Source organism: Phyllostomus hastatus, unplaced genomic scaffold, assembly GCF_019186645.2.
Source record: "Phyllostomus hastatus isolate PE091 unplaced genomic scaffold, TTU_PhHast_1.1 phas_contig_29, whole genome shotgun sequence".
In the NCBI taxonomy this organism is placed as follows: Eukaryota; Metazoa; Chordata; class Mammalia; order Chiroptera; family Phyllostomidae; genus Phyllostomus; species Phyllostomus hastatus.
The window spans coordinates 40,477,511-40,490,916 of record NW_025333835.1 but is presented as its reverse complement, the minus strand read 5'-3'; the positions used below and the strand labels follow the sequence as shown (position 1 = coordinate 40,490,916).

The following is a 13,406-nucleotide window of genomic DNA, read 5'->3' as shown; positions in this document are numbered from 1 at the left end:
CTGTAAAGTACTCGTAAGGGCTTTTCTGCAGTGAAGAGTTAATATCCATAGTTATTTTCAAGTGCAATAAAACAAAATAAAGCTTTAAAAAGCAAAAACATTATTTTACAATTAAATAATGTAGGACTAGGATATGTTGAAAAATTTATAATTCATTAATTTTATGTTGAATGTTATAAAAATGTTAAAATTTTAGACCTAATTTTTTAACTCTTGTGTGGTTAAAAAATAGTTTCAGGAAGCTCTTCTAGCCACTATAAAGCTTCATTTCAAACCAAAACCACCACAAAAAAAATCAATAACATTAACTATAACAGCACCCTCTCTAATTGTGTTAAATTGTTACATGCCCTGAAATAATGCTAAACAAGGTGTGTTTTAATTAGAATAAATTCATGTTCACTTAAATCTGAACATACATTAAAGGTATGCATTTTTATTATCATGCTTTTTAAGAGTTATTTAATGAGCCGGGCAGAGCTCTGAGTCCTCGGAGCCATTATCCCGAGGGGCACATCGAGTCCGTTTCTCCAGTGGAGCGGGCGCACCTTGTTCTGTTCTGAGAGGCGTCCCCAGCTCTGCAGCAGGAGGGGCCGAGTTCCTAGTGCCCTTTCTCCTTGTTAGTCTGTAGTCCTTCCCAAAAAGAAAAATTGACCTGCGTAGCTGAAAATTTGGCAGAGAATTCAAGGAAAGGTGGTCTGGGGCCTCAGAGATGTTCTTTTCTCATCTTCCGCTCCTCTCGGCACTTAGGCGGTCAGCCCAGTGTGAGAGCCCGGGGAGCATGTTTGACGGTTAGCGTTCCCTCCATTGTGCCCGCGGCTTCACGCAGTAGGGCTTATGTGGCTAGCGAGTACCTTTAGAGAGTTTAGGGATATCAGTTATGATTTGGGTTAATTAATTTACTTAATATATGTTCATTACGTGGCCATTAAATGCAGTGCTCTGTGAAAAATATGGTAGGTATTATGGATAGAAACCTACTTTTAACCGAAAATCCCGCATTTCAGGAACTTGCATGCTAGTAAAAGATGATGCAGTAGAGAGAGATGGACAAGATTCCTGACCAGTCTATTTTTTTTGTTTTTTTTACTGAAGTCGTCTGTAAACTTCAGTAAGCACATTCTATCCCAACATAATAGGTGTTTATTTTGTGCATTCTTAGTTTTCAAACTAATTAACATAAAAATCTGGGCTTTTTAACTATATCAAAAATTCTTTGACAGTGAATGCCTGTGGTTTTTGTTCTTTCTGCCCTTCTTTCTTCGCTGCGTGGGCTCCAGCGCTCAGACGCCTACCAGCACCCCCCACACCCTGACTTGAGTTCAGTGGTGCACCCACGTTGCCATGGACTCTGTTGAAAACACTGCTTAAGTGCTCAAAGGTCACATCAATGATGAGGAGGCACAGGGTGACTTTAAAAGCAAGTCTCTTACTTTAAACTGACAGTTCTACTTGGAAGTTTGGAAGAAAAATGATTTATATGGAGTTTGCCCTTTGGACATGTTTTAACTTAAATTCCTCTTTCTTGGGGCCTTAATTGTGACACAAAGGAGGTACGTTTCTCCTCCCAGAACGCTCACCCATTGTTTGCCTTGTTCCTCCAGCAAGAGCGACCTTGTCATGAGAGTTGATGCCCTTGTTTCCTCTTTGCCGCTACGTGCATCTCGTCATGATGTCACGTTCTTACAAGAGCATCACAGGTAAGGATGTAACGGGGCTGTGCTCTTCTGTCACTGACGCCTGTACACTTACTGTGCTTCCCCTTCGTGGTCGTCGTGAGCAGAATTAAAGAAATTAGACGTTCCATGTTAGAGAATAAATGTATCTGACAAGATGAGGGAAAGAAATTCCTGTTGATTAGATATAAGGTATATATGGGATTTCAAATGAGTTACACCAAGTATGATTTGTTTTACCTTGGATGCTCAGGGTCATTTGCAGCAGCATCTTTGTATTCTCGGTCGGTACAGAACTCTGATTAGTAAAATGTGGACGCGCACAGCAGCACGTCCCAGAGTGTGTTCTGTGGGACACGGCTCCGAGATGCTGACGGAGATTTTCTGAGGAAGAATCTGTTCTGTGGTCAAGTTATCTTAGAGAACATGGGGATGGGGGGGGCGGTATTTTCAGTGTTCATCCACACATTTATGGTTATGAGATGTAGTTAATGAACAAGTTCATTTTTGGTTCATTCAGTGGTTGGGTGACTTATTTAACCATGGAACACTCTTTTGTTAAACATCTACTATTTTATAAAAATTAGGTTTCTGAAGACAGCTATCAGAGAAATACTGTTTTAGAATATTAAACTAGTTTATAATTTCACTTTGAAATTATAAATTAAGTTTATCAGCACCACTGACACATATAAAGTAATCTGTGTCCCCAGAAGGAGACCTTATTCTATGGTTTTTAATTAAAGACCACTTAGAATTTGGAAAAAAAGTCAGTTAGACATTATATAACTAAGCTATAGACATGTTTCATTTTATGATTTGTTAACCATCACTACTCTTATAAAACTTAAGTCAAGATACATGATTTGATCATAAACAGAAAACAGTGACACTTGTCAGTTTTCTGACCTTGTGGTAGACGTCATCTGTGTTGCTTGTGTTTGTTTATTCACCAACAGAAGATAAAACACGCTTCAGCTCTAGAAAGCCTGTCTTTTCAGGTGTCTCCACCCATGCACAGGAGGGTTCTCGGGGAAAGTTACCTTCTAAAGAGACATTATCTGGCACTGTGGGGAGTGAAGTTTTATTTTTCAGATAGCTGAGATTCAGTACTTCCAGGTATTTTTAACACATCCAATGGAATTCTTTTTACAGAATTTTTGATTTCTTGAATACTGTGTTCTGAAATAATTCAGTACAAATCATTAAAACTATCATTGTAAATGTTAGTCCTTGTGCTGTTCCCATTGTGTTATCTTATGCTCGGGAATGTTTGTGTGTTTGGAAATACCTGCTCTCATGTTAAGTGTTCGAAACGTTTGCTCGTTTCCAGGGTGGCGGTGGTGGAGACTTGCTTTCTCCGTCTGGCTGTCTCATTCCCTCAGTGTCCTGCTGCTTTTAAGCCCCCCGCCTTATTTTACGTGGAGGGGCGGATATGGGGCGACTCCGAGATGGTGGTGTGCAGTCCCCCAGTTTTTACCTGGGAACTGGGATTCTGACTTACACAGCCTCACAGAATTGGCAGTAATTTGAGGGGAAAAAACTTAAAGTAGCAGTAAACAGATGCTTACTTTATCCATAATGTCTTATAAAACATGCAGAAAGTGACCAGTAAATTTGTAAAACTTTCACCAAGGTAACTAGAGGGATTAACCATCATAGATGATCTCTTTACTTGAAAACATTTGGTTTGTAGCCCTTAATATCTGGCAGCAATTACCCAGCAAGAGCTGTTGTCTAGCTCTGCCATTCCTGTTTTAACATAATTAAATCATATCAACTGTGTATAAAATAAAATGTCTTTCATTTCCCTATGTTGGAAGGACCCTTATTTGAAGTGATTTTTACATTACCTTTTATTGCTAAGAAATTTAATATTTCACCTACCTCCCATTGGCTTTTTCTGTGCTTTTAATTACTTTCTTCTCACACTTACCTGTCACGACTGGTTCGTATTTTAACTTAGATCAGTGACAGTCTGGGCAGAAAGGACAGAGAGGGGGAGACGAGGAGCGCGTGCCGGGGTGAAAGTGAAGGGCGGCAGACCGAGCGTGGGGGTGCCCCGAGGTGTTCTGCTGTGACATGCTGGGGTTTTTAAGTACGAAACTTAATGAAAGCCCCGAACAGTCAATGCCATCATTCTCCAATCTGAGAGAGTATGTTCAACAAGACTGAAGCATCTTGGTTTCTTTTTTTATGTCATGTGATCGGGAGAATTTAGGGACTTAAACTGACCAGTTTTCACGATAATAGTGTTGTTCTTGGAGGAGTTTTTTGAACTCACTCATTCATAAAAAGCCTGCTTTTATTTTCTCCGATTCTTTGCAGTTTTCCAATTTATTGAACACAAACATGAGAATTTTAAATTTGTATTTTCTTCAGTGAAACAACCAGGGATTTTTTTAATCTCATGACACAAAAAGCAATTTATAATCACGTATACCACTGAGATTAATTGGTAATGGAGTAAATTTAATGGACCCTCTTTGACCTTACTTATTTTTGTTTTCCCAGCGTTCTGAAGACGGACCCTCAGGAAGCTGACGTGTTCTTCGATGTCGTGGCTGTCGCCGACCCGCTGACGAGAGAGGCGCAGATGATGGCGCAGTTACTGATCGTAAGGCCACGCTCCCGCTCTGTGTTTCGCAGGCGTGCACCACGCCGCACCGCACCCTGGACTGTGGTTCCCCTACAGCTGTCCCAGGTCCCCCCCATTGCACTCCCCGGCCCCGCCCTCCCTCCGACGGTCCATCCCCACCCTGTCGTCCATGTCCCTCGGTCACTTACACTTGTTCTTCAGCATACAGTACATTTTGAAATTTACAACCGATCTTTTCAAGCCTGTTTTCAACTGTCATTAAATGTTTGTGCTCTTGATTCCCAATTCCATACATTTTAAGTAGATAGTCATATTTAAATGTGTAAAATGAGATGGTAGAGCTGGGTAGGGGTGTTATGGCAGCACCAAGGGTAGGTGTCGGTGCCGTGGACTTCATTGTTGGACCCCGCCCCCAGTTCCTGCGTTGAAGCCCTAGCCCCCAGTGTGACGGTATTTTGAAGTAGGGCCCAACGAGGCACTGAGGTTGAATGAGGTCTCACAGGCCGGGCCCGGATTAAAAGGACGGATAGCCCCGTGAGGAGATCTCTCTCTCTCCCATTGCTGCACGAAGATGAGGCCCTGTGAGCATCATGCCACAGGGCAGCGGCCTGGGGCCAGGAAGAGAGCCCTCGCCACAAACCAGATCGGCCAGCGCCTTGCTCAAAATAAGTGTCTGGTGCTGAAGCCGGCTGCCCAGGCTGCTTCCCGTCTTCAGGTGTGAACACTGGCCTCCAGAGAGCCGATGCCTGAGCTTAATTAGTCGGAGCTTAAGTATAATGAGTGCCATTAGCCAAACAGGTGAAGCCGAGGGAAGAGGAACCGCGAAGGTCGTGTTCGCAGTGGGTTCAGCCACCCTGACCAAGGCCTGTGTGACAGCACCTTCCAGACTGAACTCTGTCTGTCTCGCCTCACAGTGCGAGTGTAGGCCGGCGGGAGGTGCCAGGGCAGCCTCTGCCTGGTGGTCTGCCATCTCCCTGAACAGCTTCTCTGATAGTCTGAGGTCCAGTTCCTGACATCGCCTCTGTGTTCCTGCCAGCAGGAGGGGAGAGCAGGGCACTGCCCCAAAGCTGGCCACGTCCCCCCACCCCCAGTCCCTTCTCACTGGCCAGGGTGTAGGCAGGCACCCCGACACCCCGCTCTGCAGGCAGGGCGGGGACTCTGCGCACCCGAAAATTCTCTCACCAGGGAAGTAGGGGATAAGGAATGCTGGGAGACCGCTAGTGGACTCTGGAGGGACATCATGTGGTTTATCGTTGAGCAGCTTCAAGGTTCAAATTGTGAATCAGCTTTCAGAAGTTAAGTTTGAATAAGCTAGTTACATTAGCAGGCTATGTGTTTTTTCTAGGGATGTTCAAAAGTGTGGGGGACTCCTGTGTGAAATTACTCAGTGCTTTTTTTATTAAAGAGACATTGAAAACTCTCAGAAGTAGAAACTCTTTGTCCTTCGGCAGTGGCTTCACTTTTGGAAGTGGGCAGACGCAGCCAGACCCTGAGTCTGGCGGGAGATGTCAGTGGTCAGGCCGGGTCTCCCCGTGCGCCGTCTGTGGGAGTCCCGATGCAGCTGCCCCCGCAGTGAGGTCGCCCTGCCCGGCCGGCGCTCATTCTGCGCCCTGTGTCTGCTGCTGCTTCTTCCTCTACCTTCATCCTTTGTTTTCTGTTACCTTTCAGATGGTCACTGACTTGCTCCCTACATGGAGGTGGGGACTAATATATCAAAATCAATAATTGCCCTACTTTTTTTAAACGTCCCTTTTCTTTTTTATTAAACTTATTAAGAGGCACTGGTTAATGGTTCTTATGCTCCAGGGAAATGAAAAGAGAGTACTTCATAATCTGTGTGTAGCCAAGAAATTCCTGCATCCCTTACAATGTAGTTGGAACAACAAAGGCCCAAGAACACCCTCTCCATTGTTGTGAGGCCACCACTTCGTATTTGCAGGCCAAGATATTGATAATTATTTTACTTATTTTTTAATGCTAAGGAAATTTAGGTGCCGTGAAAGAAAGTCACTGTAGGAGAAAGGTAGGCAGCGTAACCTCTGGGCAAGGAAGGGGACGGTTTGCATTCAGACCTGACCTCTGCCCCGACTCACCGGGTGGTCCTGGGCCGCAACCGCAGCGGCCTCCGGAGGGGTTCCGCGGATTGGACTGAGATGACGAGTAGGCAGCGTTGCGCGGTGCCTGGTGCACCCAGCAAATGCTCAGTACGTGTTAGTTGTTAAAGCTACTTAATGCCAAACATGGGAATGTTTTTCTAACAGGTGCTTGGAAAGATTGTCAACATGAAGCTGAAGCTGTTCCTGAACTGCAGGGGCGAGCTCTCGGAGGCCCCTTTAAAGAGGTGAGTCTCAGTGCACGTGGTTTCCTTGTGGAGGGCTCGCAGACAGTGGGGCGGGAAGAGGGCCGTCATCGCCGGGCCTGTGTTTCTTCTCCCTTGCAAGGTGGTTCGCTGCAACAGGTCAGAAGCCAGGCGTAATTTGCTGACTTTAAATGGTGTAACACTAAAGCAACCTACCCAGCAAAATTGATCACCTAATTTAAGCAGAATGCACCATCTAATTGCAGAGTTATGTTTATCCGTGGGCATTTTTGAAAGTACGATTTAGGAATGCCTATTTAGAAATAAATAAGAAATAACAAGTGGGACACAGATTGAATTACACCATTTTTGGTTTTTCTATATTTTCAATACTTCAGAATTAAATTATCAAAATGATCATTTTATTATATCATATCATATAATTGGGGATATTGGAGATTAGAATAATTTTTAATGATACAAAAAGGTTTATTGTTACCACAAATATTTCTTAATACTGTTGAGTAAAAATTCTGTACTCATGGAGCTAATAGGTCTCTGAATTAGTGGCTAAAATAAGATGAAAGCATTTGTTGATATTTGGAGAGACGTGATGAAATTTGAAATACACAAGATAAATGAGAAGTATGAAAATTGAATGAGCTCGTTCACATGAGTACAGATCATCCGCGTAGGAGGACTATACAGGCTTTGGCTACGCAGTGAAGAGTCGGAATGTCAAATGTAAGTCAGTGCAGCGCGTTCGGAGGGGAAGAACTTGACTCCTCTAAGGTGAAATAACACCTAAGGCACTTGATGGATGCTTTGAGTGGTTATTATGCTACACAGGATAAAAACTGTAAACTGTTTTCAAGTGTGAATTAAACAGTCTTAAGCACTCAGTAACATATATCGCGCAACCTGGTGTGACATTCCCAGCCCTTTACTTTTACAGTAGTGTCTCCTCCTCCTCGGAGGTGATGGAGCTTACGGGCAGGGATTCCCTGGGCTGCCGCCTCCATGGCCCGCGCCTCCCCGGCCTCCCCAGCCTCCCCGTGTGTTTGGGGAAGACTGCACTGTCTCCCTTGTGTAACAGCCCCCCCCCCTCTGTTTTGACCCCATGCTCTCCCATTCGTTCTGGATCCTTGCTTTATCGCATAGTCCCTTTGTTCTGTACCTTTAATCTCCCTACCAGCCTTTTTCAGTCCAAAGAGTTACTTGGGTTTTAAAAAGGAAAGAAACGGCTCCCTTAACTTTCTCTCCAGCAGAGCCCTGACTTGCCCTTCTCTTCTGCACCCTTTCTCCTTGTCGTGTCTTTGCGGAGTGGCCATGGCCCTCCTTACCTCTCATTCACCAGGCCTCCCACTGCGGCTTGGCTTCGGCTTCTGCTCTGCTGCCAGGTTGACCTAGTGACCACAAAGAAATTGCTGTTTGCATCATCCGTGGGATACTTTTTCCTTGACGACACTTCACTGCATCCGACAGGGCCAAGGACTTGTTTTGTGCCTCTGCTTCACGGCCGCTCTGCCCTGTGCCTCCTCCTAGCCTTCTTCTTTGTGACTCCACCTTCCTGCGGTGAACGGTCGGACTTGGCTGCCGGCGGTCACCACCTGCTGGGATTCCCGCTCTGTACACTCCCTTGAGTGTGGACCTCCATGGATGATTTGCTTCCAATAAGCAGGGCACGGCCCCAGTGATGGGACGTGTCTTCTGCAGTCAGATTATCAAAGACTGTGGCTTTTGTCTTGCTGGCGTTCTCTCTGTCGTTCTTGTGTGCTGCTCTGAGGAAGCGTGTGGGGGCGACCTTGTGGCGAGGAACCGACAGTGGTCCCCAGCCAGCTGCAAGTGGAGAATCTGCGGAAGCCCGGAGTGGTTCTTCCCCCTTCGGGCCTGGAGACCACCGTAGTCTCCAAACCGGAGACCTCGCTGTTCTTAGTAATACAAGTCATGGTGGTTTTGTGCAGTGTGGGGGGTAACACATTAAACCGCAGGTCTGTCAATAAGCAGCTGCTTTCCCCTTAATCCTGAGCTGTTTTTAATTGAACGGTTAGAATTGGTATGAGAATTTCAGCTTGACTTTTCCTTGCTTTCTGGTCATTTCTCTTCACATTATTTATGGTACTAAAAGCTAATCAAATGGCTGAAAAACAGACTGTGGTCAAACTTGAAGAAGTACCAGTGAGTGAATACCGATCATAAACTTCGATTAGAACCTGCACAAGTCAGTGTCTTCAAGTTGGTTAGTTAAGGACTAATTGACCAGGGGTTGTGTGTATGTACACATACAGTCTTAGATGATAATGTAACAAAATAATAATTGTCTGCCATTCACAAGCGCTGTCTCTTCTGCAATGCAGTGTAGTGTTTTTAGTATTTTTAACTGAAGACTTTTTTGTCATTTATAAACCATTTTTAGTTTTGAAAATATTTAGGTTAGAAGAATTCTCAGTTTGGATGAAAGTACTTTTTTGTTTGTTTTATCAACAGTTTTTACCGATTTGTCCTGGAACCAGAACTGACGTCGGTGGCCAACGGCATCATTGCACCAGGAGCAAAATTCTCAGACATCCCTGAGTCACCCCTTCTCACCCTCAACGTGATCACTCCCGAGGGCTGGCTGGTCGAAACAGTGCGCAGCAACTGTGACCTTGACAACATTCACCTGAAGGACGTAAGTTGTCCTGTAACGCTGTGCAGAGTGGTGTCACGTGACACCAGCCACTAGAACCTCAGCAAGTGTGAGTGCCCACAGAGTGGCTGCTCACCAGGCGGCTTTTCTGTATGACTCTACGTCCTGACCCGCTCTCTCCTGTGATTTCTGAGTTGCCCCGACCTCCAGATTCAGCTGCTCCACTGTTCTGGGTTTCTAGATGTCCGCACCTTTTTTGGTGCTTCAGACCCTGGGTCACAGATGCTGTTGTGAGATGAACAACGTGGAGATGGAAGCATGGCTGCCCAGGACAGCCCACACTGTGCACCTGTTGGGCCTCCAGGTTTTGTTTTTAACTCAGAAAGAGCCGTTTCATCCGAACCCCTTCTTGGCCCCCCAGCTCCTAGCGGAGAGGGCAGTCCTAAGGAGACCAGGGTGAAAAGCAGGAAGAGAGTTCCCTCCCACCCTGAAGGCGGGGAGTGGTGCTTTGCATTGTCTCCAGCGGGACCCTTGTCCAGGAAGGGACCAGACGCCTCCTCTTCCCTTCCTGGTGTCAGTTAGTGCACAGCACGAAAAAGTGAGGGGACTTTGAAAACGCACCTAGTCTTTCAAACATCCCACTCAAAATGGGAAAGGGATTTAGATACCACACCACTCAGAACCATCTCAGGAGTGAGCACCTACAGAACAGGCATCCGGAAACTGGGAGAAAATCTCTCCTTCTCACTGGCCTTATCTCGCCTGGCTCTGCACGACCTCCGGCCGCATCCAGCAGCGCCTGCAGAAGCAGCCTCTGCCCGACCTGGGCACAGGCGTTTCACCTCTAATGACTTGCTGACCGCGGCTCATCAGGTTTACTTCCCAGGGTTCTCGTAAGTTGTTACCCTTGGCCTCAGGCTTTTACTTTTAGGCGAGTTTCTTCTGACCCGCTTGTGAGTAGATTCTGTAGGATCCTAAGTGGCTTCCCTGATAGTTTCAGAACAGGAGAATGTTGTAGAGGTACCCCCACCTTGACCCACCCAGAGAATAACCTAAAACTCAGTCACAACAGTCATCTGAAAGCAGTCCTTTAAACCTAGGGAAAGAATAGGAGGACCAAAAAGTAATAAAATCCACAAGGGAAAATTGAGAAATTAACTTGGCAAGAATTAAAAAAAAAAAAAACTTTTTTCATGAGTTTTATCTCTTAAAGGAGCCTCTTGGATTCTTCACTAAGGGAGTTCAGTAATACACGTCAATAAGGTAACTTTAAATATTCTAACCAAAAGGGTAGAGAGTTCGTGTGGTAAAATTAATGCAGCTTAGAAAAGATTTTAAATTGAGTTGGTTGGTAAAAAAAAATTCAGCAGCTATTAAACAATTACTGAAGATTAAACATTTTTATTGTGAGTAGCAAATATAACAGGGTCTTTATAGAAGCTCTAAGTGAACAGTAGCTTTATTCATTTTAGAAGACCAAAGTAGAGAAGTCATTTCCTCTACCTCCATAGGTTGTATGAATGAACAGAAGGAATTACATGTTCGAGCAGCTGTAGAAGGTGACTGCCTGCCTCTGAGGCGGTCCCACCTGGTGTGCTGCACGCACGTGGGCTGCTACCTGCAGCTCTCCTGGGAGAGCGCTAACTATGAGTCAAGGAAAGACATTTGCTAGAGTAGGAGAAGGAGGTGGAGGTAAGGGACGAAAGTGCACCATCGCAAAGAGGAACCAATGACTTTTGTCACTGACTGCACACTCAGCCACACAGGTACTCCTTGCTACATCTAAACCCCAACATAAATGCCTAAAAAGAGCTTGATCTAGAAAAATTCTTTCTTACCAGGACTTTGGTCAAATAGTTAAATAAAAATAGGCCCTGGCTGGTGTAACTTAGTGGATTGAGCACGGGCTGTGAACCAACAGGTCGCTGGTTCGATTCCCAGTCAGGGCACGAGCCTGGGTTTTGGGCCAGGTCCCCAGCAGGGGGAGCAGGAGAGGCAACCACACACTGACGTTTCTCTGCCTCTTTCTCCTTCCCTTCCCTTCTTTCTAAAAATAAATAAATAAAATATTTTTAAAAATAGTTAAATAAAAATCTAAAGGAGTTGTAAACATCAAAAAGGATACCTAGCTATGAAATTTGTCATAATAGGAACTAATTTAACTTAAAGTAATTTAACTTGCATCACCTTTATGAAATTATTAGAAAACTCAAGATATTCACTAAAAAACCTCTTTGAAAAACCAATTGGCTATTTTTGGTGTTATGCTTTGAGTAAATCAGCAGAATTGATGTCTGTTATGGACAAGAGAAAAATCTCATATTGATATATTATAAAATGAAGATATTGTTAGTCACAGACTGATTGAATATATTTGGACTTTATCCAGTCAGGGGTGTCCAATCTTTTGGCATCTCTGGGCCACAGTGGAAGAAGAAGAGTTGTCTTGGGCCGCACATTAAATGCACAAACACCAAAGAAAACCGGTGAGCAAAAAAGAAAGGTTCGAAGTAAATGTATAATGTTGTGTTGGGCCACAGTCACAGCCATCCCAGGCCGCATGTGGCCCATGCGACGCAGATTGGACACCCAATTCATGAAAAATAGTTAAGCTTTACTTCCTAATCACTTTGTCCTTGTCTGTAAAATGAAAGAGTTAAAGTAGGCGATCTCCCCAGTATTCCCATGCCCTGAGGCTATCTCATGAACATCTGTCCATCCAGGCTACGTGCTGTGAGGACTGTGGACATAGATTGATGAAGTATGAGGCCTGTCCAGAAAGTATCCAGCCACACCATGAAAAATAGAGACATTTACTAAAGAAGATAGAAGATACAAGACACATTGTACACAAGACAATGACACCTCAGTCCCCTTAAAGTAGGCACCTTGGAACCTTCCACAGTTCTCCTAGTCACCATCAGCTGACCCATCATATTTTTCTGAATTTCATCAATAGTCTGAAACCTCTTCCCTTTCAAAGGTGATTTCAGTTTGGGGAAAAGCCAGAAGTCATGAGCTCCAAACCTGGGATGAAGGAGGTGCTTAATCACTTGGGTGATTGGATGTTTCTCAGAAAAACTCTGCATGAGACATGATGCATGAGTGGGCGTGTTGTTCTGATGAAGCTACCAATCACTGCGTTTGCCCATGGCTGCAGCCTTCTGAATCATCTGAATAACGTCTGTGGAGGAATGTTCAAGCTTAACGTAAAATTTGATGCAGATTCATTGCTCTACTCGCTCAGTCACTTTGAATGCAATGACCACACAGTACACATGCTCACTCAATGGCATCTACTGCCCCCACTGACTAGTACAGTGAAGTCATCATTGTTCATGCATATGCATTCCAGTCCACTCTTCTCGGCTGCTGGGTTACATCTGTGTCACAAAAACTATTCTCATTGTATTAACAATGGTTAGATTTTTTCCTGACAGACCTCCTATATGAAGGTCATCACTTAGAATAGTAAAGTTTTTGAAACAAAGAAGTTATTTATTTCTTTTCTTAAAAATAGTAAAATTAAAGCCCTGGCTGGCGTAGCTTAGTGGATTGAGTGAGGGCTGCGAACCAAAGTGTTGCAGGTTCGATTCCCAGTCAGGGCACATGCCTGGGTTGCAGGCCATGACCCCCAGCAACCACACATTGATGTTTCTCTCTATCTCCCTCCCTTCCCTCTCTAAAAATAAATAAATAAAATGTTTAAAAAAGTAAACAATTAAAAATAGTAAAATTATAAGAGCTGGTCTCAAAGAAATGTACACAAGAACTGTAATTTTTTTCTAAGGTAATTATAATCAAAGGAAAACCAATATGATAGAGAATGTTTTCAAATACTCTGTGTCCTAATATACTAAACAGTACTATTGAAAACCTCATGTAGTGAAATAAAATTAGATTTATCACTGTCTTACTGGCTGAACAAAATTTCTAAACTATGCAAAAATCAGTTACCATTTGATTCATTGTCATGTTTGGTTATGTTTTTCATTAGAAGTGTAGAAAAAGCTTTAGTCCTAAAATACTTATTGTAACATTTACAATAGAGGAAAACCTGGAAGTGTTTGGAATGATCATCACTTAAAGGATGTTTTTAGAGACTGACATTTTCCTAGAAAACTAGATTTAGTGAAAAAACAGGTTACACTTTCTTAGGAAAAACTTGATGAAAAAAACACAAATTAGTGCATTGTTGTGTTG

The 13,406-nt window shown here is 44.0% G+C and overlaps 1 protein-coding gene across 1 annotated transcript in view; it reads left to right on the top strand.

Moving 5' to 3' along the window:
• UGGT2 (UDP-glucose glycoprotein glucosyltransferase 2) overlaps nucleotides 1-13,406 on the top strand; it is a 113,968-nt gene that overhangs the window by 76,812 nt on the left and 23,750 nt on the right. Inside the window, exons 24-27 of the mRNA XM_045839041.1 lie at nucleotides 1,605-1,700; nucleotides 4,191-4,293; nucleotides 6,537-6,616; nucleotides 9,062-9,245. Coding sequence (XP_045694997.1) covers nucleotides 1,605-1,700; nucleotides 4,191-4,293; nucleotides 6,537-6,616; nucleotides 9,062-9,245 — 463 coding nt within the window. The remainder of the gene's footprint in view (nucleotides 1-1,604; nucleotides 1,701-4,190; nucleotides 4,294-6,536; nucleotides 6,617-9,061; nucleotides 9,246-13,406) is intronic.